Here is a 26062-nt window from a genome sequence, read left to right as displayed (position 1 = left end):
TTTAGGTCTGGAGACTGGCTAGGCTACGCCAGAACCTTGATATGCTTCTTACAGACCCACTCCTTGGTTATCCTGGCTGTGTGCTTCGAGTCATTGTCATGTTGGAAGACCCAGCCTCGACCCATCTTCAATGCTCTAACTGAGGGAAGGAGGTTGTTCCCCAAAATCTTGCAATACATGGCCCCGGTCATCCTCTCCTTAATAGAGTGCAGTCGCACTGTCCCATGTGCAGAAAAACACCCTCAAAGCATGATGCTACCACCACCATGCTTCACAGTAGGGATGGTCTTCTTGGGATGGTAATCATCATTCTTCTTCTTCAAACACGTTAAGTGGAATTATGACCAAAAAGTTGTATTTTGGTCTCATCTGACCACATGACTTTCTCCCATGACTCCTCCGGATCATACAAATGGTCATTGACAAACTTAAGACGGGCCTGGACATGTGCTGGTTTAAGCAGGGGAACCTTCCGTGCCATGCCTGATTTCAAACTGTGACTTCTTGGTGTATTACCAACAGTAACTTTGGAAACGGTGGTCCCAGTTCTTTTCAGGTCATTGACCAGCTCCTCCCGTGTAGTTCTGGGCTGATTTCTCACCTTTCTTAGGAACATTGAGACCCCACGAGGTGAGATCTTGCATGGAGCCCCAGTCCAAGGGAGACTGACAATCATGTTTAGCTTCTTCCATTTTCTAATGATTGCTCCAACAGTGGACCTTTTTTCACCAAGTTGCTTGACAATTTCCCCGTAGCCCTTTCCAGCCTTGTGGAGGTGTACAATTTTGTCTCTAGTGTCTTTGGACAGCTCTTTGGTCTTGGCCATGTTAGTAGTTGGATTCTTACTGATTGTATGGGGTGGACAGGTGTCTTTATGCGAGCTAACGACCTCAAACAGGTGCATCTAATTTAGGATAATAAATAGAGTGGAGGTGGACATTTTAAAGGCAGACTAACAGGTCTTTATAGACAGGTGTTCAAATGCTTATTTGTAGATATATCATACAAATAAATAGTTAAAAAATCATATATTTTGAAGATTATGTCTCTCACAGTGGACATGCACCTACAATGACAATTTCAGACCCCTCCATGATTTATAAGTGAGAGAACTTGCAAAATAGCAGGGTGTTCAAATACTATAAAATAGATAAAATAGGTTGCATTTTAGCTTGTAATTTGATGCTATAGAAACGGGAGTTGCATAGTAGTAATGTAAAATAATAGCAGTAATGTAAAATAAGCTCCATGGATGACTGGTAGAAAAACATTGAGGCACTGGGGTTAAAAATTGAAATAGCACACACCCATCTGTCACTGGCTCACATACTCCTGTTGTCTGGTGGTCTGGCATTAATAAGGTTGGGATGGTTGTACTGAGGACCATAGCAATACCGTTCGGCTGTCTGTCAGCTAAGCTGGTAAAGGGATGCTTGTCCTGTGAATCTCACTGTAAGGGCTTTGTTGTTTTTGTCCATTTCAGCTGCTTAACCTTACAAAACCTGTTCACAGTATACAAGAAAAAATGAATAATACTGAATGTCTCTTTATAGTTATTTTTATTTTTGAAGAAATTGGGAAATTTTTAAAACCAGGAAATATTCTCGTAGCACTTTACAGTAAGGTTGCACTTGTTAACATTAGTTAATGTTAACATGAACTGACAATGAATTTACCGTAGCTAATGCATTAACTAATGCAAGCAAACAAATACATCCTTATTTTAAAGTATTGTCGTATTTCTCATAACAGATCCTCAAACACACGTCCTTTTTTCATTGACCTTGGCATGGTTAAATATATTTGTTTATATAATAATGAATGTTGTTTATCTTATTTTTTATTAATTCATAAGAAATTTTAATAACAACATGTCCCACAGAATCAGTACAATAGCTTGTTCCTAAATCTTATAATGACCATATTTGTCCAGCAGATGGCGCCCAATATCAGCTTTTTCTTCTGTAGTGCACGTCTGTGCCTCTATAACACCAAGTAATATGCTGAAATATAATATTTACTGGCTGAGTGCATTTCTACAAAGTGTCTTCAGTTACAGTAGTTAAGTTCAACTGTGGTGTTTATTTTCCTTCCATCTTGTGTTACTGCACAGTCAGATTTAAAAGAGCCAGATGTTGTGTTTTAAGGGTCTCTGGCATCCTCCTTGCTTATATAACTGCCTTTGGGCCTTGTTTGGTTCCCTGCTCCAATTTGTTTTCAAAGGTGATGTGGATGCGGAGTCTCTGAGCTACTTTGTAGAATAATAAATATGCGATTTCCACAGCGTTTGATCTTTCAAATGTATTATTTTATAGTCGCACAGATAATTTTCTCTACAACGTAACTAATTCGACGCAGGATGGTTTTATAATGGTGTCCGTATATAGTTTTAGTAATTATTTATTGCATTATTTTAAAAGATCAATTCATTTGCTTGTTTCAACACTTTAGGATCTTGCCCATGGTCTAGGGGAACTCCTCAGTTATGAAGGAAATGTCGAGGAGGACTTCTATACAACTTTTCAGGTGAGTCCCTACTGCACTAAACATGATCTACATACAGTACACACTGAAACCTTCATATATATTTATTTTTAAGAAGCATACATTCTGTATTTGAACAAAAAGATAAAGCTTGTGGATGGTTTGTAGGTTTTTCAGGAAGAGCTTGGTGTGGTCAAGTCATATAATCTGAAACCAGGAGGAGACAAGATTCCTGTAACCAACTTAAACCGAAAAGGTGAGCAATGATTGAGTTAAAATGTATGGAAGATTTATTGGCTTAAAGGGACACTCCACTTTTTAAAAAATATACTCATTTTCCAGCTCCCCTAAGGTTAAACATTTGATTTTTACCATTTTGGAATCCATTTAGCTGATTTTCAGGTCTGGCGCTAGCACTTTTAGCATAGCTTAGCACAATTCATTGAATCTGATTAGACCATTAGCATTGAACTAGTCCTTGATGATAACGCCAGAATGAGAGTATAGTTCCTGGCCATATCTAGCCTGGTCCAACCAGACTCTCGTACATTCATTTCATTTGTACAGAGAGTCTGGCCACTCTCAATTGCAAAGCGTAACTTCCGTTAATGAGGGTCCATTGCTGAAGTTTAAAACTATTGGATCTGCCCAGAGTCACTCAGGATCTGCCAAAGCCAATCGCTAACGTGTGGTTGTGACGTATATCATGCAACAAAACCGTCTGGAAACAACAAGTCAGAATAATCAGACAAACAAAACTTAGCAAACCTGGTTCTTGCTCCCGCTTTAACTTCTGTATATTCGGCAGTTTTGCAACAACGGACCGAATAGCTTTTCTCACGTCTTTCTCCGCTGCCATTACTGAACTACAACTCAAACTGACGCACGACCTCAACGTCATCGTTCTTAGCCACCCCCATCTGTTTGCTGATTGGTCCTGCAGATTTTTGCAGGAGAAAACGAAACTCTACAGAGCAATCCCAGACGTACTGCTGAAGCGAAATAAAAATTAAGCGGAAGCACGTCGGAGGGCGGAGCCAGGCTAGGCCATATCTGCCTAGAAAATCGCAACTTTCTTTCGGTCTTAGTACACAATGTAACTACAGATGAGTCAAGTTTTAAATAGGAAAAATATCGAAACTCTTTGGGGTTTTTTTTTTGCGCGATGCTAATGGTGTAATCAGATTCAATGGCTTGTGCTAAACTATGCTAAAAGTGCTAGCGCCAGACCCGAAAATCAGCTAACTGGATTCCAAAACGGTAAAAATCAAATGTTTAACTCTTGGGGAGCTGAAAAATGAGCATATTTTTTTTAAAAAGTGGAGTGTCCCTTAAACCAGTGGTTCTCAAACTTTTTGGGTCCGCCACCCTTGTGTAGGGTGCATCCCTTTGCTACCCCAAAGAAAACTCATGACATAAAACAATCTCAAACTTACAAATGTAATTAAATAAAACATTTTAAATGATACAATGTAGTGCTTTGGTTAGTAACCTGAGATTTAATTACACAGAATTTATGACAAACTAATGTATTTTATAAAACTGGGCCCCTTGGCACCAACTTGCACCCTAAGTTTAAGAACCGCTGGCTTATACGGTGAACATGAATCACCTCATTGTCTTTCCGATCACTGAATGATTGATCTGTTCGTCCCTGTACAGAGTACGTCCAGCTCTATGTTGACTTCCTGCTGAATAAGTCCATCTACAGACAGTTTGCTGCTTTTTATCATGGTTTTCATAGTGTATGCGCCTCCAATGCCCTCATGGTAAGTTTTGCCAAATCATTTTTGATTCAGTTTTGTCAAAATCCTTATTGCATTGTAAACAATGAGGAATTGCAGATTGCCAAGAAAAGCTGAACATGATGAACAACTGAAGTTTTTTTTTCATTTGTAACAGCTTATGTTGTTGTTCAGCAAGTGCTAGAATATTCTAAGTGACTCTCAGACAAAAAGAGTTTCAGAGACGAGGACCGGGTCTGAGGACCGTTCTGTGTGTGTGTGTGTGTGTGTGTGTGTGTGTGTGTGTGTGTGTGTGTGTGTGTGTGTGTGTGTGTGTGTGTTTTAAAGGCTGGATCTGTGTATTGGTCTGTCCCTTCCCCCTCTGTTGGCAAGGCTTTTTGTTATTGGGCCTTCTTTGTTTGTTCAGTGTTCATAGCGTACCCAGGCTGTACAGCTACCGGCAGTTAGAGAACCTTCAAGGTCGTATTTAATGAATAAATAGGGACCGTTTGAAAATTGCAAGTCTTCCATGCTGTTTAGCATGTCAATTAAAATCTGAACAAAGATGTGTTTTTTGTGCAGAATTTGCTTATGAAGTGTTTGTAAGTAATATGCTCTCCTCCATGTGTTTTTATAGCTTATCACTATGAGATTTTATGAATCATTTTAATTGCACTTTAATTACAGTGCATGTATTTGTGTGCAGAAGCCTCAATTGTGTTTTTATTGATGCATATCTTGGCAAAGCTTTTTTTATTTATAGCTTCTTGACAGATTCTAAGGATGTGGCTTTCAAACGTTGTTTTTTATTGCAAAACTTAATTTTGTGATTTTAAAGTGATTTTATTGAACTTGTTCTGAATGAGAAAGCAATGCTGTTTGATGTCACACCCCATGCACCAATGAAAATCAAAAGAAAGTCTTGATTTAGGTGTTAAGGGCAATTTATACTCGTGCGTAGCTTCTACGCCGCTGCTCTGCGTAGACTGACCATAGACTGTAAAAAAAGATAGACCGCGGCCTGTTCTCTCTCTTCCATTGGTGAAAAGTAAAGCCGCCAGTGTCCGATACGGCGCTGACATCTTGGGTCTTGAGTCTGCGCAGTAGCGAGCAGGAAGTAAAGCCGCAAAATCAAGACCCCGCCTTCCCTCTCGTAGAATTTGCATAACACACGATATCACAGCTGTCAATCATGACGTGACACCACCGTTTTTATATCATTAAATAACTAACTAAACAAAAACTTATTTTAAAAACAAACATTTGAATTTACATCAGCGTGTTAAAAACTACAATAAATGACAGAAACCAGCTTTTTTTTTAGTTGGTCTCTATTCCCATTGAATAACATGGGGAGGCGGGGTTTATGACCTATACTGGGACCTGTTACTGGGGGACAATCGAGACGTTTTGGCTTCACTTTTCAGGGCTTGTGCAGCACGCTTGAGACTGACGCACACCTTGCCAAAATTTTAACAATGTGTCCGATTTGCGCGGACTAGTGATGCGCGGGTCAGCGTTTTTTCCAACCCGCGGGTCCCGCTTTTATGAAATATTTGGCCCGCCCCAACCCGCACCGCAACACTGTATCTATTTTTACATCCCGCACCGCCCCGCGCCCGCGACCATTAAAATAGACATATTAGGCATTTTTAATGTAAATAAAAAGAGGCTTTATTTCAGCCTAAGAGTGCTTGGAAACAGCCATTAGATTACATCGCCCTGTAAACTGGCAACAACATACACCAATGAGCCATAGAAACCAGTATGGTCATATTAATCTAGAGATAGGATAATGATAAACCAGGAGTGTCCAATACATCGATCGCAAAGGCAATGCCGGTAGATCGCACAAAAGTCAACTGTGTATTCTCATGCTGCTCCATGCCTCCACGGGAAAATTGGCATTATGAGTAATTGTGAAACACTTAAGTCTTTTTGAGTTGCTGTGCCTTTCTTCTCATATGTGTTTTTATAAATCTTATGCCTGCCGCTGCAGCTCAGTCGTGTAAACTTCCGAAATTTACAAGCATGCAATTGCATCGCATTCTTTTGCTTTCATGCACGAGCTGAAGCACGCGAGAGCGAGCGAACGAGGGAGAGAGAGAGATGGGCAGCGTTGTGCTGATGCTTCTGATACTATTGTAATTTTCCTTCAAGTTTGTTTCACTAAATCTCCGCTATTTTAAACCGTACTCGACATGTGCTCCAGGATTTTTTTTTAACTCCTCAAGAAAATAGAGTAATGGTGACATCCCTAAATCCAATGTAGAGATGCAGTATAGTCCACGCATTTAAAGTGTTTTTAGCATGTAGAACTTGTCGGCTTTATCATTTTAAAAGTAGATCACCACACAAAAAAGCAGCATTTGTATTATCTATTCACAAATTCCCTACCTTAATTTCTCCTGCAGATCGTCTTTCATCTTTTAATTCTCCGTTTGTTTTGTTGTTGTGGCTGGCAGCGGGAGCTACTTGGCGCTTCCGTGACGTCAAAGGTTTGGGGATATCAAGTTACGTTGCGCAAGTTACGTTGCGGAAGTTACGTTGCCACATAGGCCTACGTAATTTAACCTTATCAAAGAACGTAATTAAATGTAAAAATATATATTCCCAAATATTTAAGATATATGCTACAGGGAATTAGACGCAACATATCAGTTTTTTAATTTTGTTTTTAATGACCCGCCCCAACCCGCCCCGCATTAAAGTTACAATTTCTTTACCCGCCCCAACCCGACCCGCGGGTTACCCGCGGGGCCCGCGGGTTACGAGACGACCCGCGCATCACTAGCGCGGACCGCAAGCACTGTGATTGGTCCACTAGAACCCCTACCATCATGTAAAAAATGTGCGTCACATTTCTTCATAGGCATTTCCGCTTGCGACGGTAAGATCGGCCAATTGAAGGAGTGATTGAACTCATACTGCAACAAAAGTCGCTGTCTATACTGCTGGTCTTTTCGACTGGCTTCTTCCTTGGCTGTTGCACTGCTACTGTGGGTTATACGTGTGGATACTGCCTACTAGTGGTCTGCATGTGTAATTGAATGTCGACACAGACGAAGACGTAGAAGTATATATGAAAACCGTCAGGGGTGCACCGATATATCGGCCGATGATGCTTGCTTTGCTTCTCAATGAATTACGGTGAAATGCCGCTACATCCAAAAACCAGAGGTCGCTCTCGTGCAAAAACTCAATATGCGCTGCAGATGAAGAACCATACCTACGACACGCAGCTCCAGGAAATGGCTTAAGGATATATTTATATTGCTGTTATTCAAACCTTTTCAGGTATTTTCTTGATTATAAACAATATGTATAATGATTATGTTTGACGAGTGTTGCCTTTTCAAATACATGTTATAAACTAACAGTGATTTCAGATTGATAAAGACTTACTAATCCAAAGCTGTAGTCCATGAAACAGCTGTGAATAATATCTGCTGCGCGATTAAGAATAGTTATCGGCCACGTATTATTAGTATATCTGCATTTATCGGTGCACCCCTAAAACCGTAGAGGCTATGCCGTAGGACCTACATAGAAGTAAAATGAGCACTTTAGCTGTCTTAAAGCAATAGTCAAAAACATGTATTCATCCTCATGTCATTTCAAACTAGGATTCTTTTAAACCAAAGTTTATGATGACTAGGGCTGCAAAAATAAACATTAAATCACCATAAAAGTGGTCCATATGCCTTGTGCAGTCTTTTCCAAGCAAGATTTCCAAGTTGATTTCCAATTAATCTCTATAGCACTTTTCACAACATTGCATTGAATCAGAGCAGAGACGTACGGCAAAGATAAAAAGAGTCCATTATATTAAGTGACATTTGTAAATTAATACCTTGATCCAATATCGGCAAACTCTAGTTGAGTAAGCCAGAGGCGGCAGTGGCAAGGAACCAAAACTCAGAAACCAGACTGAGCTGGGAGGGACAGTTCTCCTCTGGCACATCAACATTGTTATATAATAATGATAGGTTTAGGGTTTTGTAAACAAGCTGCAAAAAGTACCTAATATAAAGCAGGTAACGCAAACACTAGTGATTTACTAGTGTACATTAAATGATTAAAGTTGCACTTTTTGTGTTTTGGTTATGTTTTTCATCTTTTTCCTTTGGCTCTTATCCCTACAAATGCTCTTTATACTTTTGTGTACAACAGAAAAAAAAACATGGCCTAGGGTTGACATGAGGGTGATCAAACAGATACACAGAATGCAAGAAGGCATTTTTATCTGAGCGCTTTAAGAATTTTAAAGCCTAAAGTCATTTTGTGTTTCACTGGATTCACTATTCTGCGCAATCATTGGTTGCTAGTCAAAGTTTGGACTGTATACTATCCTGCTTCTTGCATGGCTATTTGGGACAAGAGTAAATTACTGAACACAAAATTTGCTTATTAGCTTATTTGTATGCAAACTTTCCTTATCATCTGCTAAAAAAACGTATATGCCAGGGGTGGCAACAGGCAGCCCGTGGGCATAAACTGCCCTATCAGCAATAATATCTGGCCCACAGCCAGATTTTTTTTATAGTGGTAATAGATCTGTCATGAAGTGTCATGCAAGTGTGCAGAACACTATTCACGTGCAAAAAAGTGCCCTTGTGAGGCACACCTCTGCTCAACACACACAAATGAGATTAACACTTTGCTCTCACAGCTGAACAATATGCGCGTGCTTATCAAGATGACTTTTGAGACTAGACAATGACTAGTGTCTTCACAACTGTGACTACTTGTTTGATTTAATCAGGGACACGCATAATCTTTTATTTATGTCTAGTCAATCTAAGTAGAGAAGACACATTTTAATATGACCTTTAGGCCTATGTCAAAGCTGGTAATTTATGGTAAAACATTAGTCTTGTTTGATCCAAGCAATAAGCTGCAAACCCAACAATAACGGCAATTTGTAAATTCCGATTTCTAGGCTTCATTCATATGTAGAAATAAATCAGATACAAATCCGATACATTCATACGTGTCCGCAATGTGCAATCCGAACTGAGCGGACAAATCGGATATTCCCATCACATGTCAAAACGTGTTGTGCGTTGTTGAAAATGCGAAGCTGGCAGATGACGTCTCAGGTGGACACCACCTTCGATCATTTTTTGAATTCAATTCAATTTTATTTATATAGCGCTTTTCACAATTTGGTAATTGTATCAAAGCAGCTTTACATTAATAGAAGCAGTGAAAAGCACAGAAAATCGACAGATAGCACAACATAATACACGATAGCACAAGCAGCTAAATTTGCTGCGGCTATAAATCAACATTAAAGCGAATGTATTACTAATGTAACGTATAGAAGTTAAGCCCAAGAAGACTGCCTCCCCGGGTTGAAAAACCCCCTAGGAGAAAAACCCCCGGACTTTTTAGCCGGGGAAGTAAAAAAGTCCTAGGAGGGAAAAACCCTAAATTGAAACGGATAAGGAGATTAAGCGGAGATTAAGCGGGTTCTGCCGGTGGTCATTGGTCAGGCATCAGCTGGGCATCACGTTGAAGAACAGCCAGTAGATCAGAGGTGTGCCGACTTTCACATTTACCAGAACTGGATCTGTTTGTCTCATTGTCCTCGGGATCGAGGACGAGACAGGGAGAGAAAAACAAAATCTTATTAGCGTAGGGGCCGTTCACATGTAAAGCAAGTGTCACACAGTGATGTGGTTTAAGTCAGCTCGGTTCCGGACAGGCTAACTATTGCTGGTAAAGTGTATTACATATAGTTGATGATTTTAGAAAATTTGTGGGCCCAGGGTGAGTCTATTTATGGGGCCCCCCATATGATCTTTAAAACAGAAACAGAAACTCGTTTGACTAAGGCCAGGGGCCCCACTGCCGTCGTTAATACTAACGTACAGTGGCAAACGGTTCTGTATGACATACTATTCTCAAGATCGTGGGAAAAAGCCAAAATCGCAACCCAACCATATGTGGAAATTAAGACTCAACCGACAACTAATTCAAAGTTTCAACATATTACTAAAGAGTATTAATGACATTTATCATGCTTTGGAGTGTTGACGATCATATGACTCTTCTTAGCAGCACATATTTTGCACGACGGCTCCACTTAGTGGAGTAATGTTGAAGTTTTATGTCTTATGTTACAGAAATAAAGCTCTGTAATATTGTATAATCAATTTGTTCATTGCATATCGCACCGTTTGACTTCCTCTGTGGTTTAAGCTGTTCCGGGTCAGTATGCCTACTTGAACTGTTTTGCAAAGTGTTTCGTGTAAATGCTGAGATTGGATATGAGTCGCTTTTAAAAGATGATGTAAACAGCTCATCAAAAAAAATCTGATATAGTCAGCAAAATGGAATGGGCATCAAGATCTGCAGTGTTAATGCAGCCATCGAGAAGACATAAAAACGAAACAAATGTCTCTGTTGGCTGAATGGCCCTGATCGTCTGTAGACTCTCCTTGATGTCTGTGATGGTTATGCAACAGTTGACTCTGTCCCCGACTGCTTATGTAAGGGGCTTGGTAACCGCGCTCTCTCACTGGCTGGTTCTGGTGTGATGTAGGGTGAGATTATTAGAGGGGATGGATTTGGCAGATTGGTTTGGACCATACCAATTCTGTGGCTTAGAGATCTATCTATATCTTTCTTTCTCTCTCTCTCTTACACACACACCTTTTTCAACATACCGCAAGCTCAGTGGCGTACGTGCAGAGTTCAGGGTGTGGCAATATTTATAGGCTTTATAAAAGAGTAGCACAAGATAAACAGCACAGATGGCAGAAGTGGAATCATTCCCTTGAGAAATGTTTAAATGTGGAATAAAACACTGTGTGGTTAAATCAAACACTGCAAACACAAATAAATGCCAAAGCACTCAGGGGAGAATATAAGTTAAGACTTGCAGGGATTATGCATCAGTTTGATCACAAATGCACAAACCGTGTGAATTTCTAATCATGCTGGGTTCTACAATCCGGCATATTTTGCACAAACTATAAATATGGTGCATGGCAACTGTAAATTCATGGATTTGCTGTTTATTTGTTGAAATAAATGCATTGTAAGAGGATATTTAAACTTTTTATGTGTTGTTGCTGGCGTCCTACAGAACTGCATTTGTACTACTCAAAATATTAATTAATGCTTCTCCAGCAAAGTTTACAAATTTTTGTTGCTTAACTCTTTTCCAGAGTTAAATGCCAACCAGCAGCAGCAATTTTTATGATTTTTTAAAAATTTAATAATTTTAGATATATAAACATACCATATATCAAATGAAAGAACAGATCCTCTGCTTTCAAACTAAAAAGTTTCATCCTATCTTCATTTTTGTTCTCTTTTTATCACCACAATTATAGGTAGGTTTCTTAAAAAATGCCAAATTTTGAGCAAAAAGCTGATATAATTGCATTTTTTGTAAAGGACTTTTGTTAGAGATCAGATTCAGAGCGATAATCAAAACATACACAGAGTTGTTACTGTTTTTTAATACATGGATATCAGTGATGCGCAGGTTGTTCCAAAATGAGCGAGTGCCTGCGGTCACCCGCGGTTACCCTCGGTTACGAGTCATCCAAAAATATTTTAATGATATTCGGGTCGCGGTCGGTCGGGTTGTTTGAAATAAAGATGCCACTTAACTATTTTAAAGGTGCAGTGTGTCAATTTTAGCGCCATCTAATGGTGAGGTTGTGAATTGCAGCCAACGGCTCAGTCCACTGCTCACCATTCGCTTTTGTATGCATAGAGAAGCTACGGTAGTCGCCACCAGAAAAGCATGTCATCGTCGAAAACAACTTAATAAAATAAAGTTTGTCCGTTAAGGGCTTTTGTAGAAACATGGCAGCACAAAATGGCCACTTCCATGTAAGGGGACCCTCGGTGTATGTAGATAAAAATATCTCATTCCAATGTAATAAAAACATAATGGTTCATTAAGAAATACACCCCTGATAATATAGTTTTTTATATTATTTTGCATTCCTGTCAAGAAATCCTTCTAAAAATTACACACTGCACCTTTAAACAATAACTACTTTTAAAAAATGCAGGCCAGGAAGCAGGTCGGGTACAATGGTTTTTTTGTGGTCCGAGTTGCGGGCTGGTTAGTTGAAAACTTTGGTCGGTGGCAGGTTGTTTATACATTGACCCGCGCATCACTGATGGATACTTCAGTTTTTTATAAGTTGGGTAAGAGCGCCACCTAGTGGATAATAGTGAAAATTTGGAGTGCCATAACAGTGTCATTGGCAAGGAAGCGTGTTCTCTTAATTGACGAGATAACTTGTCAGTGGCGGGGAAAGAGTCAATAGTCCTGGGTTACTTATAGTAATAAAACAAACGTATTGTCCGTCGAAAAATAATGTTTTGCAATCTTAATTGTTTGTATTTATCGTTCTGTAAAAGAATGTGTATGTGGGCAGGTGCAACGTGTTCCTTTACAAAGTTGCATCACCATCTACTGGCCTGGCACGCATAATACAGGCTTTTTTGTCATTTTCAAAAATGACATTGTGGTGTGTACACAAAATTTTTTAAAAACACAAATGAAAAGCTTTTCCATTTATACAGTAGTACAGTTGTTGTCTTGTAAAGGTGTCTTAAAGGGATAGTTGACCGAAAAATCTCAAGTTGTTCCAAATTTTCCCCGGAAAATGGCACATATGGTCATCCTATCTAAATTTTTTTATACATTTATATGTTCTGCTGAATAAAAAGGAAGGTATTTTGAAGAATGTTTGCAACCAAGTAGATCTGGGGCACCATTGACTTCCATAGTAGAGAGATATAGTAGATATTTTCAAAATATCTTCATGTTAAGCAGAACAAAGAAATTTATTCAGGTTTGAAACAACTTGAGGGTGAGTCAATTATGACAGAATTTTCATTTTTGGTCAACTATTTGGATAATGGCATTTGCCAAATGTGTAGATGTAAGTCATTAATCTGTGTCATGTTACTGTAGCTCTTGAGGCCAGAAGAGGTTGAGATCCTGGTCTGTGGAAGTCCTAATCTGGACATGTGCTCTCTGCAGCGAGTGGTGCAGTACGAGGGCTACAGCAAGACGGATCCCACCATCCGGTATATGTTTTGTGTACAATAATTTACAAATACTCTCAGTGTATATATGCAATCTATCAGTAGATGGATGACTGTTTGGTCTACACTCCCAGGGCCTTCTGGGACGTAGTCCTGGCTTTCCCTTCAGAGCTCCAGAAGAAACTCCTCCACTTCACCACAGGAAGTGACCGCGTTCCTGTGGGAGGAATGGCAGACCTCAACTTCAAGATCTCTAAGATTGATGTCTCTACCGACTGGTAAACATCAAAACCAGTGATTCTAACAAAATGGTTGCATTGTATCTATACGCATCTACCGTTTTTGGTTAAATTTGCATTTTCTTGTGTTTTCCTTGTAGGCTGCCGGTGTCGCATACGTGTTTCAACCAGATCTGTCTACCTCCGTACAAGAGCAAGAAAGAACTACGGCAAAAGTTAACAATTGCCATTTCAAATGCAGAAGGCTTTGGATTGGAGTAGATGTACAGTGGTCTTGGTAGATATAAGGACAAAATGCAATGCCATTAATGGTTGTAATATGTTTCTTTAAACCATATCAGGTAAGCATGAGGATTACGCGCACAGGAGAAGAAATGTAAGCTCTAGATGTAAAATTTCAGAAGTAGCCATTCGAAATGGTTGTGTTGTTTTGTGTGTACAGTGTAATAATATTTGTTGTAAACCAGGATTCCAATGAGGAATCCAGTAAAGCTGTTTGTCTTTCGTCAATATGTCATTTGGATAGTCAACTGCTTTGGGTGAAAGGCCAAACATTTAATGTTACATTACAATCTGGATATCATAAATAATATAATGTAAACCTGTCCAGGAATTTAGTCAAATAACAGATTTAAAGATCAGATGTAGGGCATGCGATGTCTCTCTAATGCAAGCATTCTGTCCTATGCTCCCCTATTTATATGGCTGAAAGTAGGTCACAGGTCTCATCTAAAATATCCTGACAAATAGTCCGTTAAACCCTCCCTAAATTCTTAAAGGGACAGTGCTCTTTCCCAAGCGACAGTTTCCCAAGCGACAAAAGCCCAGAGTTAATAAAAGCATCAGTGTGAAATGTTACCTAACACAAGCGTTCCCTCTGGAGATGTTATAATGTCACCATCAATAAATCAGATTTTATGGACGTCTGTGTCGGACCTCAAACGTTGCAGTTGAGTATAGTTTAGTAATTGTTGACAACCCTTTCTTAACCCTTTTTTGGCATGAAAGGAATAGTGGTAAAGTGAGTGAGTGTTTTTATGATTGTTGACTAGCCATAACAAGAACAAACTATTTGTATTTTTTATGTTAATAGTGATTCATCACATAGAGATGTGTTGTGTTGTGCAGCAGTATTCAACAAGAAAACGTTATTTATTTATTTTACGACTGATGCTTCGCTTTGTCGTCAGTGTTTCAGATTTTGTTCAGGAAGAAATTGGTGAGGTTAAATGCAGCCGCAGTACAGTATGTTAGAAAAATGCTAGTAGTTGTACTAGGGTGTACATTAGTCATAGCTACAGTATCAGTGTATCCAGTGGCCTGTTGTATAAACTGTTAAGACTAGTCTTACAAGTTAGTCGTCTGACTAATTTCTTCTTCAAGACTGGTCATAACTTAGTTAGTTTAAGTTTAAATGGTAGATTTGTTCTAATTTGAATCCGAAAAGTAAAACTGCTATCCTCTATGTCAGGGGAGGGAATTGCTGGTCCTGGAGGGCCACTGTCCTGCAAAGTTGATCTCCAAACGTTATCAAACACACCTGAATGCCAAGGCTGCACCCCAAATCTCCAAAATGCTGCCTGCGGAGGGCAGGAAGGCATCAAGGCACACCCGAATCCAATGTTTGCTTTACTTCCTGTTTCCTGAGATACAGTACCTAAAAATGATTTTTGTCTTGTTTTCAGTAAAAATATCTAAAAATAAGTTTAGTTAAGTACCAAAAATATCAGATTTAAAGGTCACGTTCTTCCTGCTACCATTTTTTAAACCCTAGTTAGTGTGTAATGTTGCTATAATAGCATAAATAATACCTGTAAAATGATAAAGCTCAAAGTTCACTGGCAGGCGATATATTTTCTTCAATAGAATTCCTCTTTAAAGCCTACAACGAACGGTTTGGAATACAGCCCTCTATTTCCTGCTTTAATGACGTCAGCAAAACAGTTCGTTGACTAAACTCCGCCCACAGGAATACGTCAGTCACCAGCTTTGGCTCAAACGGCTCTGCTAAGCTAAGCAGCTATCGAATCACAGCACACTAAACAAACTACACAATCAGAACTCGATACGTATTGCCTGTTTTGAGGACAGTGAAAACAGCACTATACAGATAAGTAAATTGTGTGAAAAATACCGCATTTTTTACACGTGAAACATGAAAACATGTTATATTGCCCACTATAAACACAATCAAAGCTTCAAAATCGCAGACAGAACGGGAGCTTTAAGTGATTTTGTGCATAAAACAAGCAAAAAAATCTCCCAATGAGGTAAGCAAAAAATCTTGAAAATTTTTCTTAAACACAAAATTCAAGGACAATTCAAGAAAAATTAGCTTACCCCATTGGCAGATTTTTTTGCTTGTTTTATGCACAAAATCACTTAAATTTGATATTTTTTTTCTAAAAACTAGACTTATTTTCTTGGGTCGTTTTGCTCGTTTTGCTCATCAAGAAAAATCATCTTAATTTAAGAATTTTTACAGTGTAGATATTTATACTGAAAACAAGACAAAACTGCTAATAACATTTTTTCTTGAAAATAATTTAGCCAAGAAATGACTTTCTTGCTTAGTATTCTTAAATCAAAATGCTTTTTCTTGATAGGCAAAATGACCTAAGAAAATAGGTCTGGTGTTTTGGACAAAAAATATACAATTTAGGTGAATTTGTGCTTAAAACAAGCAAAAATATCTGACAATGGGTGAGAAAAAAAACCTTGAAATAAGTTTTCTTTTTCATAGCCTCTTATAAAACGACTGAATTCCACAAGGGGCGTATTTGTTCCTCAGACGTTACACAATAAACGTGACATCCGAAAATATCATTATAAATCGTGAATGGAAAGTGAGATTCGAACGAATGTCCAGTAGTGAACTAATTGTATACAGTATTTATATCATAATTCGGTCAGAAACGTCAAGATTGTGAGGCGAACAAATTGTTTTAGATTAAAAGGCTTGGATATTCCATTTCATTGTACTTTTGGGGATTAATGGACAATTTGTTTTGGACAATTTCACCGAAGCGGATAAAGGGGAGATTTTGAAGGTAAGTAAATATCCTAAATCGGCGCCGCCCAGTTCAGGTAACTAATAACTGGATTACAGTTTTATGACTGCTATAAATCATATTATGCTTTGTGTGCGCGCTTAATGGAATCCTGAGAGTCTGAGCTTTCAAACGATGTGCCGCATGACTGTATATTTTGAAGATTTAATGCTTCAAAGTTACAATGACGTTTATGCAGCCTCACGTGCAAGGGAGGGGGTGTGCCGAGTACGGCACAGTGATCCTTATCAGGTTAAACACTTAAAGGTGCTCTAAGCGAATTCACGCGTTTTAGACCATAAAACATTTTTTGTTACATACAGCAAACATCTCCTCACTATCTGTTTGCTGCAAACTGTAAAAAAATGCGATCTCAGACAGCCCAGGCTCCACAAACTGCAATAAAACACAGTGGCCAAACCTAGCACCACGAAACATAACAAAGTGTTCCAGCCAATAAACGACAAGAAGGATTTGAGGGTAGGGGTTGGGCGCGTTCATGAAAGCACGGAAGGGAAGGGGAGGAGTTAGCTAGGCTCTGTTTGTTTGAAAACAGTTCAAACATCAACAAAAAGTGACGTCTCACAGATTCGCTTAGAGCGCCTTTAATTCAAGCTACATTTTCTCACCACATTGGCAGATATTTTTGCTTGTTTTAAGCACAAATTCACTTAAATTGTATATTTTTTTGTCTAAAAGACTGGACTTATTTCTTTGGTCATTTTTTTCATCAAGATAAAACATCTTGATTTAAGAATTTTTAGTTATTTATACTAAAAACAAGAAAAAAATACTAAGTCATTTTTTGCAGTGCATGTGCAAGTGCATGGGGAATGTTACTGGTCGAGCCTGGCTGAGTTCAAAAAAGTTAGATTTTCAATTTTTACACCTTTTGATTGCATTTCTAGCGAGAAATTAGCATTGCACTTTTCAAATATGGGATTAGTTACACAAAGACACTCTCTGTTCATATTTCAAACAATTCCATTAAGGCTGTTCGAATGCTTTTCCCCAGGACTGCCTTCATGCCTCCAAAGTCATTGTTATAGGCAGTGAGGCAACAAGTCAGCTGCCTTGGGTTTCGGATGCAGCCCAAGTCATCCTGCAGCCTTTGATTCGATTTTTAGATTCAGGTTGGAGCTAAATTTGCAGGACAGTGGCCCTTCAGGACCAGAAATGCCCACCTCTGCTCTGTGTTGCAATTGGCCTATGGCTTGGATTGTGTAATTGGATACTCTTGTTGTCAAATTGTGACATATTTCTGGCTTATCATGTCATCAGATTTTCATTGGACTCATAAAGTGGCTTTATTGGTATAAGTGTTCACTTAAGTGTTCATGTTATGGCTTTTGATTTCTAATGACTGAATACAAATGTATTTACCATGTATTTATTTCAACTTTGCTCATTTTGTAATGAATAAAGTTTGCAGCAAGTATTTTTATACTTCCTCATTATTGTGGGGTTATAGCAAATTCCTAAAGCTGAATGACATTTAAAGGGATACTTTACAAACTCCAGTAATCCAAGATACATATGTCCATTTTTCAGACGAGCACATTTGACGTTATTTTAGTAAATGTCCTTGCTTTTCCAGGCTTTATAATGGAACAGCGATCTGGGAACAACTTCATTGGAGATGAGAACTCGCGTCAGCGTTCACTTTGGGGTTTTTACCTTTTGGATATCTTTAACATGTACTAATACACACTCACACACCAAAGGAAATTTAAAACATGAATCGGACAATACAGCCCATCTTGGAATTGTGCTTTTCATGAGAGAGTTTTAGCGTAGTGAGCGTTGGTTGCCATGTGTACGTTGTGCAGTGCTTGAATCGCATGAGTCCAAGATGGCATCGTTACTGCAGGCTAGTTATTATAGTTTATAAAGTTTGAAATATGGATATTATTCTTACAATATCGAATTGATTACCCGCAAAAGACATTTATTAACCCCTTGGAGAAGTGTGGATTACCTTTGTGAATGTTTAATGCACTTTTTGGGCTCAAAAGGTCAAAGGTTAAAGTCAAAAGTTGTTCCCTGTTTTTCCTAGGAAGAGCAAGGACATTTACTCAAATAACTCCAAATGCGTTCGTCTGAAAGATGATGGACATATGAATATCAGATTGCTTAAGGGTGAGTAAATGCAGTAATTTTGATAAGATGAGAGCTCTTAAAGGTCAAAATGAGGATATGAAGGGCAAACGAGGAACTGCAGAGAAAAGTATAAAGCTAGTTTGCAGTGTAATTTAATTTGAGAACAAAGTGAATGAAATGTTATTAATGAGAATATAACACATTATCGCCTATTAAGAAACTTTACAACAATATGGGACAGAAAACACACGTTGGGTTTTAAATAAACCTATGTGGGTTGTTGTTACTCAACCATGGGTAGAAGCAAGCCAGCATTTAGGTTGAAACAACCCAGAATAGGTTTATCCAATGTGTTTGTTCTGTCCGATATTTCAGCAGTGCGTTAAATTCAACCCAGCATTTTTAGCATAAAAACAAACACCAAATATTTTTAAAAATAATAAATGATAAGCTATAAAAAACATTAGAAACAAATGAACATTCATAGCTTTTACCCTAAAAGTGACAACAAATTTCACATTCCCCCCTCCCAGTAACAGTTCTTTGCTCTGTATAGATTATTTGATAATGTAAAGCTGATACAATGTAACGGTCAGTGCTCAGCCTGGACTTACAGGAGACACTGTATCTCCAAACAATGATCTGTCTGTATTCGCCTGAGGGTCAGAGACATTCTGGTGCCGTAATCAGACCGGTCCTCACCTCTGTTCACATGAACTCAGGCTTTCAGAGGCTCCCAGCTGTTCACACATGACATGAAAACTGAGTTGCCTTCTGAAAGTGTGCTGATTTTGAATTGACAGGGCATAAAAAGCTGAATGATAAGTTATGATACACTTCGCAACATGAAAAGCATTTACAAAAGGGTGCCAGATATGTGGCCTTTTGACTGTTGCCCATGAAGGCTGTCTTAATGAGTCTCCAGTGATAAGGGAACAGGGGTCTATATGGTACTGTGGGACTGGCATGAAGGGGTGGACAGGTGTTTATTGTATGCCAGGGGTGAATTTTTAAAGGTGAGCTGTTGGGTGTCAGCCAATGGAAACTGTCATAAAGGTGCCGCCATGAATTCATCAGTAGATGGATGGATGAATATACTTTATTTCAGATTTTTTATTTTATTAGCAAAGCTAAAGCGCTTGAAATTACATTTCGACATGATGTAGATTAAATCTATGTAGCACTCAAAGCCATTGACGCAAGTCTATTTGACACTGAATGAAAACAGCAAGCTCGCTGTCATCATCTTTTCATGGCACAACTGAAATGCAAAGATTGATTTTCCATGACAACAGTGAATTGATAAATCACTGATGACTTCAGTTTTTGAAAGCTTTGTCAATTGAGTACTTGTAGGTCAATTTGTAGAGCTATTGTTAAGAGGTACAAAAGGTCATGGGTTTGATAGGAACACAAGATCTTATCCACAGTAGACATTCAGTTGGACATGTTCCCACCAATAATCTTGAGATGTGGTTACGACCCTCAGATTTGAGTGAATAATAATCATTAAAGGGGTGGTTCAATGGTATTTCATGCATTTCAACTTATTAACACAGATATAGAGTTGTTTCCTCATGCTAAGTGTAGGCAAAGTGCCAAGAAAGCAGTTGGGCGTGTTACGGAGTATTTCTGTGCCGAATGCACTTCGACAGGGTTCGTACAAGTTACCCGATTACGGGTCCAGCTGACGTTTCAGGGGTTTCTATACGTATCACTTCTTTTTATTGGCACTTCCCACAGAAAACCCCGCCCACCCGTCAATCAGCGGGAGACGCTAGAACTTACAAACATCACATCACGTGATACAGCTTTGTTTAATTTCAAAACTCAACAATGGCACGATAGAAGAAGTGTGTTTTTGGATGTAAGGAGAAGAAAGTCAGCCTTATGAAAACAATGGATATAGTTTACTATCTGGGGTAGCAGCGGAGTTTTGCGTGTGTGTTTGATGCGCTGGATTTCATTGAAAAGTCCCAATAGGGTCATGAGTTGCATGCGGTAAGACAGACTTCTGTCTTATGTTGGAAATAGGTGCGTGCATATTATATACAGTAAATGACACGAACATGTAGTGAATCATAAGTTAAACAGTGTTGTATAGTGTTGCATGACTCGTACTCGCTCCACCCGTGGTAGTAACTCTTCCTTCATTTTTTCATACGTTATCGGAAAGAATCGGTAAAGCTAATCTTACTTTTATAAATCTGATTCAAATAAAGACTCTTCGGAGATATAAAGGATGTAATACTACTCAGATTAACATCAGAAATGCAGAAACAGCGTGTGTTATGTGAGCTTTAACATTATAAGTTTATTTACAGTTTCTGCTCAGTGCTCTGAAGTATTGCTGACACCACGCCTGCTTTAAATGTCCTGCATTGCTCTGGCACAGGAGGAGATCTGGCCGCAGTGTTACTCGGGCTTGTTGGGAATCCCAAAATGCAATGCTGTATGGCCTGGATCTGTCTGTGACACAGCATGAAAGAGGAGGACACAGCCAAGATCAGCACCACCCCTCTGTGATTCAGAGACTCGAGGGAGGAAAAGTTCACCAAAACAAAAAAAAATCTGTAATCATTTACTCACCATCACGTCCTTTCACAACCATATGAGTTTATTTCTGTGGAACTAAAAAGGAGATGTTGTACAGCGTGTTAGTAATTGACAGCTTTAGTCAAGTACAAAAATGAAGCAGTCATTCTTCAAAATTACTTCACTTATTCCACAGAAAAAAGTCATACAAGTTTGCAACAAGAGGGAATAAATGACAAGAATATAAAAAATGGTCCCTAGCTGTTAATGGGTCAGTACCATAGACTGTAAAAAATGTATAAAGTAAACCCTTGCACATAAAAGTTTATATTAGTACCTCAAAGGCACATATTGGTACTAAATAATGTATATTAATACCTTAAAGGTACATACTGGTGCCAAATGTATACATAACAGTACCTAAATTGTACATATTATGACCTTTATAAAGGATGCTGGCCCAGCTAGGGACCATCATGTTGACCATTTTTCAGTCATTTTAAAGCATATAAAGAAGCTTTACATCAAAACCAACTGCCAAACAAAAGGTTAACCCATTATTTTGGTGCTTTAACCCTACTGAAAAATCCAGCTAAGACCAGCATAAGCTGGTAGCTGGTTTAAGGTGGTTTACACTGGTCCTTCCAGCCTGACAAAGCTGGTTATGCTGGTGGGCCAGCTGGTCTTTCAGGCTGACCAGCTAAGGCCAGCTAGACTCGCTTAAAAAGTGACCAAAACACAGCTAGACCAGCTTGCTACACCAGCAAAACCAGCTAAAACCAAGCTGGAGACCAGCTAAAACCAGCTCACCAGCTTATGCTGATCTTAGCTGGATTTTTCAGTAGGGAAGTTTAACCTCTATGCTCAGAGGTGCTTTTAATACTAAATTCACTTGCAGATATGAAGACTCTCCAGAAGTATTAGTACCGTATATACTGCAAATCTGTTTAAAGAGCACATTTTATGCAAAATTTGGACATAAATGTGTGTTGGCAGTGTGAACACAAAAAATCCACCCTTCCTTTTTTAAATCCTCATTAAACCAGAGCCCTCTCTGTTGTGATTCTCTTGTTAATGTGATGTCACACTGATAAAGCCCTGCCCACAACCACTAACTGACTGGTTAATTTTACCCAAATGCTTTTCTAAATGTGTTTCTTGGCATGTTGTAGCGACAATGCTGCTGAAATTACTATCGTCTCAGACTGTATTCACAGTATTCAGATCTATTTTTAGGCAGAAGATACATGAGAACAGGGCTTTTTGCTTCCACCCAAATAGGGGCATTTTGAACATTCTATAATAAACACATTCTAGGCACACCTAAGACTTGTATTACATCTTGAAAATGGCCATAATATGTGCTTTTTAGACTAGTTTACTGCGAGAGTTGGGCACTGGGATGGTATTTTCTATCACTCCTTGTAAACATTAAGAGTGGCTGCTCATCTTTCACTAACACATTAAAATGTTAATGCAATAACATTTTGTGCTGGACACTAAATGAAGGGGCTACAAAAGGCGATGCCATAAAAGAGCCATTTTTGATTCCTTAAAGAACCATTTAGTTCTTTATAATCTAAAGAACCTTTTGTGAAAAATAACATTTTGTGAAACAAAACAGTTCTTCAGGTGTTAAAGGTTCTTTGTGGAACCATACCAGCAAAAAATGGTTCTTCTATTGCATTATTTAGCACCTTTTTGAAGTGTATAATATATGCAGAGATTTAGATATTTACATTTACTTTATATCATCATTACATGAGATTAAATCTCAAAAGAATACAAAATGAGTTTGCCTGTGAAACAAGATCTGTGGCCATCATAATCTGGGCTAAATGAGTGCAGATGGTTCCTCTGTCAGATTATATAACCGTGTGAAAAGTGTCCCACATTATGTACAAACAGAGTGTATGAGAAAGTCAAGGGAAAATACACTGAAATGATATACCCAACACTTAATTTTTTTCTCCCATTTTTCATGAGCTGAAAGACTTTTTCTATTTACACAAAAGGCCTACACTCTAAAAACAAACTGTGCAAACTAGCCCTAAAAGTGGTTCACTTGCTCATAATCATACTGGAACCATTTTAAGTACCATATCGCATCTATGTAGTACCTGTATAGCACCTGTGTAGAGCCATATTATGCTATAAAGAACAGTATCTGGTGCTGTATTGGTGCTTTATCACCCCAGGATAGCTTTTCATAGGTGCTTTATATGTGCTATATGGCACTAAATGGTTCCCCTATGATTACGATCTTTTAGTGCTATTTAGCAATATTTTTTTAGAGTGTATTTCTCTGAAATATTGTTCAGAAATCTGTCTAAATCTGTGTTAGTGAGCACTTCTCCTTTGACAAGATAATCTATCCACATTACAGGTGTGCCATATCAAGATGCTGATTAGACAGCATGATTATTACACAGGTGTGCATTAGGCTGGCCACAATAAAAGGCTATAAAATGTGCAGTTTTACTCTTTAGAGGGTATGCATGTGACGTCACCTTCAGCGCAAGTGACTGCAGTTACGCCCACTAAGTGGCAAAAGACTTTTATATTTTATAAATACAAGTTTTTGTTTTACATTTAATATTGAAGTACATTAACGTACTTTTACTCTAGTAAAAGTACAAATTTTAATATAATTAGGTATTAAATAAATTTGAACTCTTTCACCGCCAGCATTTTTTAAAAAAGTTGCCAGCCAGCGCCAGCGTTTTTCATGATTTTCACCAAAGTTTAATGCCTTCCAGAATATGTTCTTCTTCAGATATATAAACATACAATATACCAAATGAAAGAACAGACCCTCTGCTTTCAAACAAAAAAAAACCGTTTCATCCTACCTTGAGCAGTTCTTTTGTAATCAGCTTTTGAATATGGGTAGGTTTCTGCAAAAACACCACATTTTGAGCAAAAAGCAGAATTAATTCCATGTTTGTGACGGACTTTTCATAGAGATCCCATTCAGAGCGATCTTTCAAACAGACACGCAGCCACTTCTCAATGTCAAGGAAGGATCCTCGGAAGCTAGAATTTCGAGGATGCTACGTCATCGACGTCCGTCGAAGGACTGTTCCAATGTCGAGGATCCTCGAAATTTCAGCCAAGGACTGAGTCCTTCGTTCGAGAAATATCCCATATACAGGAAAGGATGCAAATTTGTATCCTTCGCGCTCTTCACGCGCTGAAATCACCCACAATCCTCTGCGCGCAGCACCGAAAGCACACCTTTCAATCACGTAATGACGTAATGACGTGCACTTGCTAGCCTGTTCCATTTAACGTGTTCTCCGAATGCTTAAAAGGAGCCTCGCCTCGCCTCTGAAGGAAGTGACTTGTAAGGACTAGTCCTGCCAAGGAAGTATCCTTGACATTGGCCCTGTCCCAAATGGCGCACTTCATGTAGACTTTCGGTCTCGTGGCCTTAAATTGCGCGTGCTCGCTTAGTCCACGAGTCCGTAGGGTGTCCCATCTGTCATTTTTACGCTTTGAAGTGTGCTCATCAGCGCCTCCTTTGCCCCCTTGATGCGGTCTTCAGCGAAGCCCGCACTGCAGCAGGCTTCGCGCACTTTACCAACCCAGAAGTCCTTGCGAAACAGCAATCAGACCAATCAGACGACGGAAGGGAGGAGCTCACACCGACGGGCAACTTCTCTACTTATTTCCGGTGTGACGCTCGAGTCTGTCCCAAAATACGACTTTGTTGCACCCACGTGGACTCGCATTAAGGGTCCCTAAAGTCTGGACTACGTGATGTCATCAAAGTGTGGACTCTGAGGAGGACCACAAGTCCGGAGTGTGCCATTTGGGACAGGACCATTGAGAAACGGCTACGGACATGCAGCAGCTTGCCATAGGGCAATACTTCCGGGTTTAAAAAGTTGCGGAAGGTAATAGCGGTATTGCGGAAAGACGGAAAATCTCGTCATTGGCGGGGAAGCGTTTTCTCTTAATTGACGAGATATCTCGTCAATGGCGGGGAAAGAGTTAATATGCAATATTAAAGAATACACAGTATGATTCCATGCTTTAGAATGTAGTGAAGTTAAATTTTTCCCAATACAAACAACCTAATAAAGCACAGATGCTTGAATAAGGCAACTAATGTAGCTAAGCATTGTCCATCACTGCTATCAAGTCCAACTAAATTTAATTTAAGCTGATAATAGTCAGGTTTACTGGCGTTTTCGCAGCAGCCGCTATGAAAACCAGCCATTTTGTTGAATGTTTGCCACTCAACAGGGCGAATTTCGGCGTTTTCACGTGGAAAAGTGACGTCAATGCATACCCTCTATTGGGGGTGTCCGGGGGAAGGGGCCGGAAACCATTAATTATCTGGTGTGACCACCATTTGCCTTACGCAGTTGATCAAGTTGTTGATTCTGGGTATGTTAAAAATACAAATTGTTTTTTTTTAAATATGTATGTAATGGTTAGAAAAAATGGTTAAAAAAAAACAGTTACTGATTAAATTACAGTACTTTTTTCTCAAATGCATTATTATTTAAAGCATGCATTGTAAAAAAGAAAATCATATATGATTTAATTTTATTGCAGTAGCTGTAGAATTAATTGGACATTGTGTTTATACTGTACGTGCATTATCTGCTAAAGGAACAAAAAAATCACCTTTCTGAAGCAATAACAAATTCTTTAAACCTTTTCATAGTTTTAATGATTGCAATATTGGTTTCTAGATTACTGTTTAACAGATCACCTTACTTAACCCTGTCCTAAGTTTAGACTGAACATAGACACCATTTTCTGGTACATGCCAGTGTCTACAAAATAAGCACGTGCATGACCTCGCAGTAAATCTGGACGTTGCACATCGTGGTCTGTCCATGTACGGCCAACTCCTGATTTATGGCATCTGATGCAATTCAGTATTGAA

The 26062-nt window shown here is 38.9% G+C and overlaps 1 protein-coding gene across 2 annotated transcripts in view; it reads left to right on the top strand.

The window, feature by feature from the left end:
- hectd2 (HECT domain containing 2) overlaps positions 1 to 15145 on the top strand; it is a 32786-nt gene extending 17641 nt beyond the window's left edge. For both annotated transcript variants that reach the window (XM_073866784.1, XM_055176080.2), the window contains 6 exons: positions 2452 to 2526; positions 2653 to 2740; positions 4147 to 4253; positions 13162 to 13277; positions 13370 to 13513; positions 13615 to 15145. In XM_073866784.1, coding sequence (XP_073722885.1) covers positions 2452 to 2526; positions 2653 to 2740; positions 4147 to 4253; positions 13162 to 13277; positions 13370 to 13513; positions 13615 to 13735 — 651 coding nt within the window. In that variant the 3' untranslated portion in view covers positions 13736 to 15145. The remainder of the gene's footprint in view (positions 1 to 2451; positions 2527 to 2652; positions 2741 to 4146; positions 4254 to 13161; positions 13278 to 13369; positions 13514 to 13614) is intronic.
- Positions 15146 to 26062: the final 10917 nt, after the last annotated feature.

The sequence above is a fragment of the Misgurnus anguillicaudatus genome, chromosome 4, assembly GCF_027580225.2.
Source record: "Misgurnus anguillicaudatus chromosome 4, ASM2758022v2, whole genome shotgun sequence".
Taxonomy (NCBI): domain Eukaryota; kingdom Metazoa; phylum Chordata; class Actinopteri; order Cypriniformes; family Cobitidae; genus Misgurnus; species Misgurnus anguillicaudatus.
Note: the sequence above shows the minus strand (reverse complement) of the source record. Positions and strands in the feature narration are given on the sequence as shown.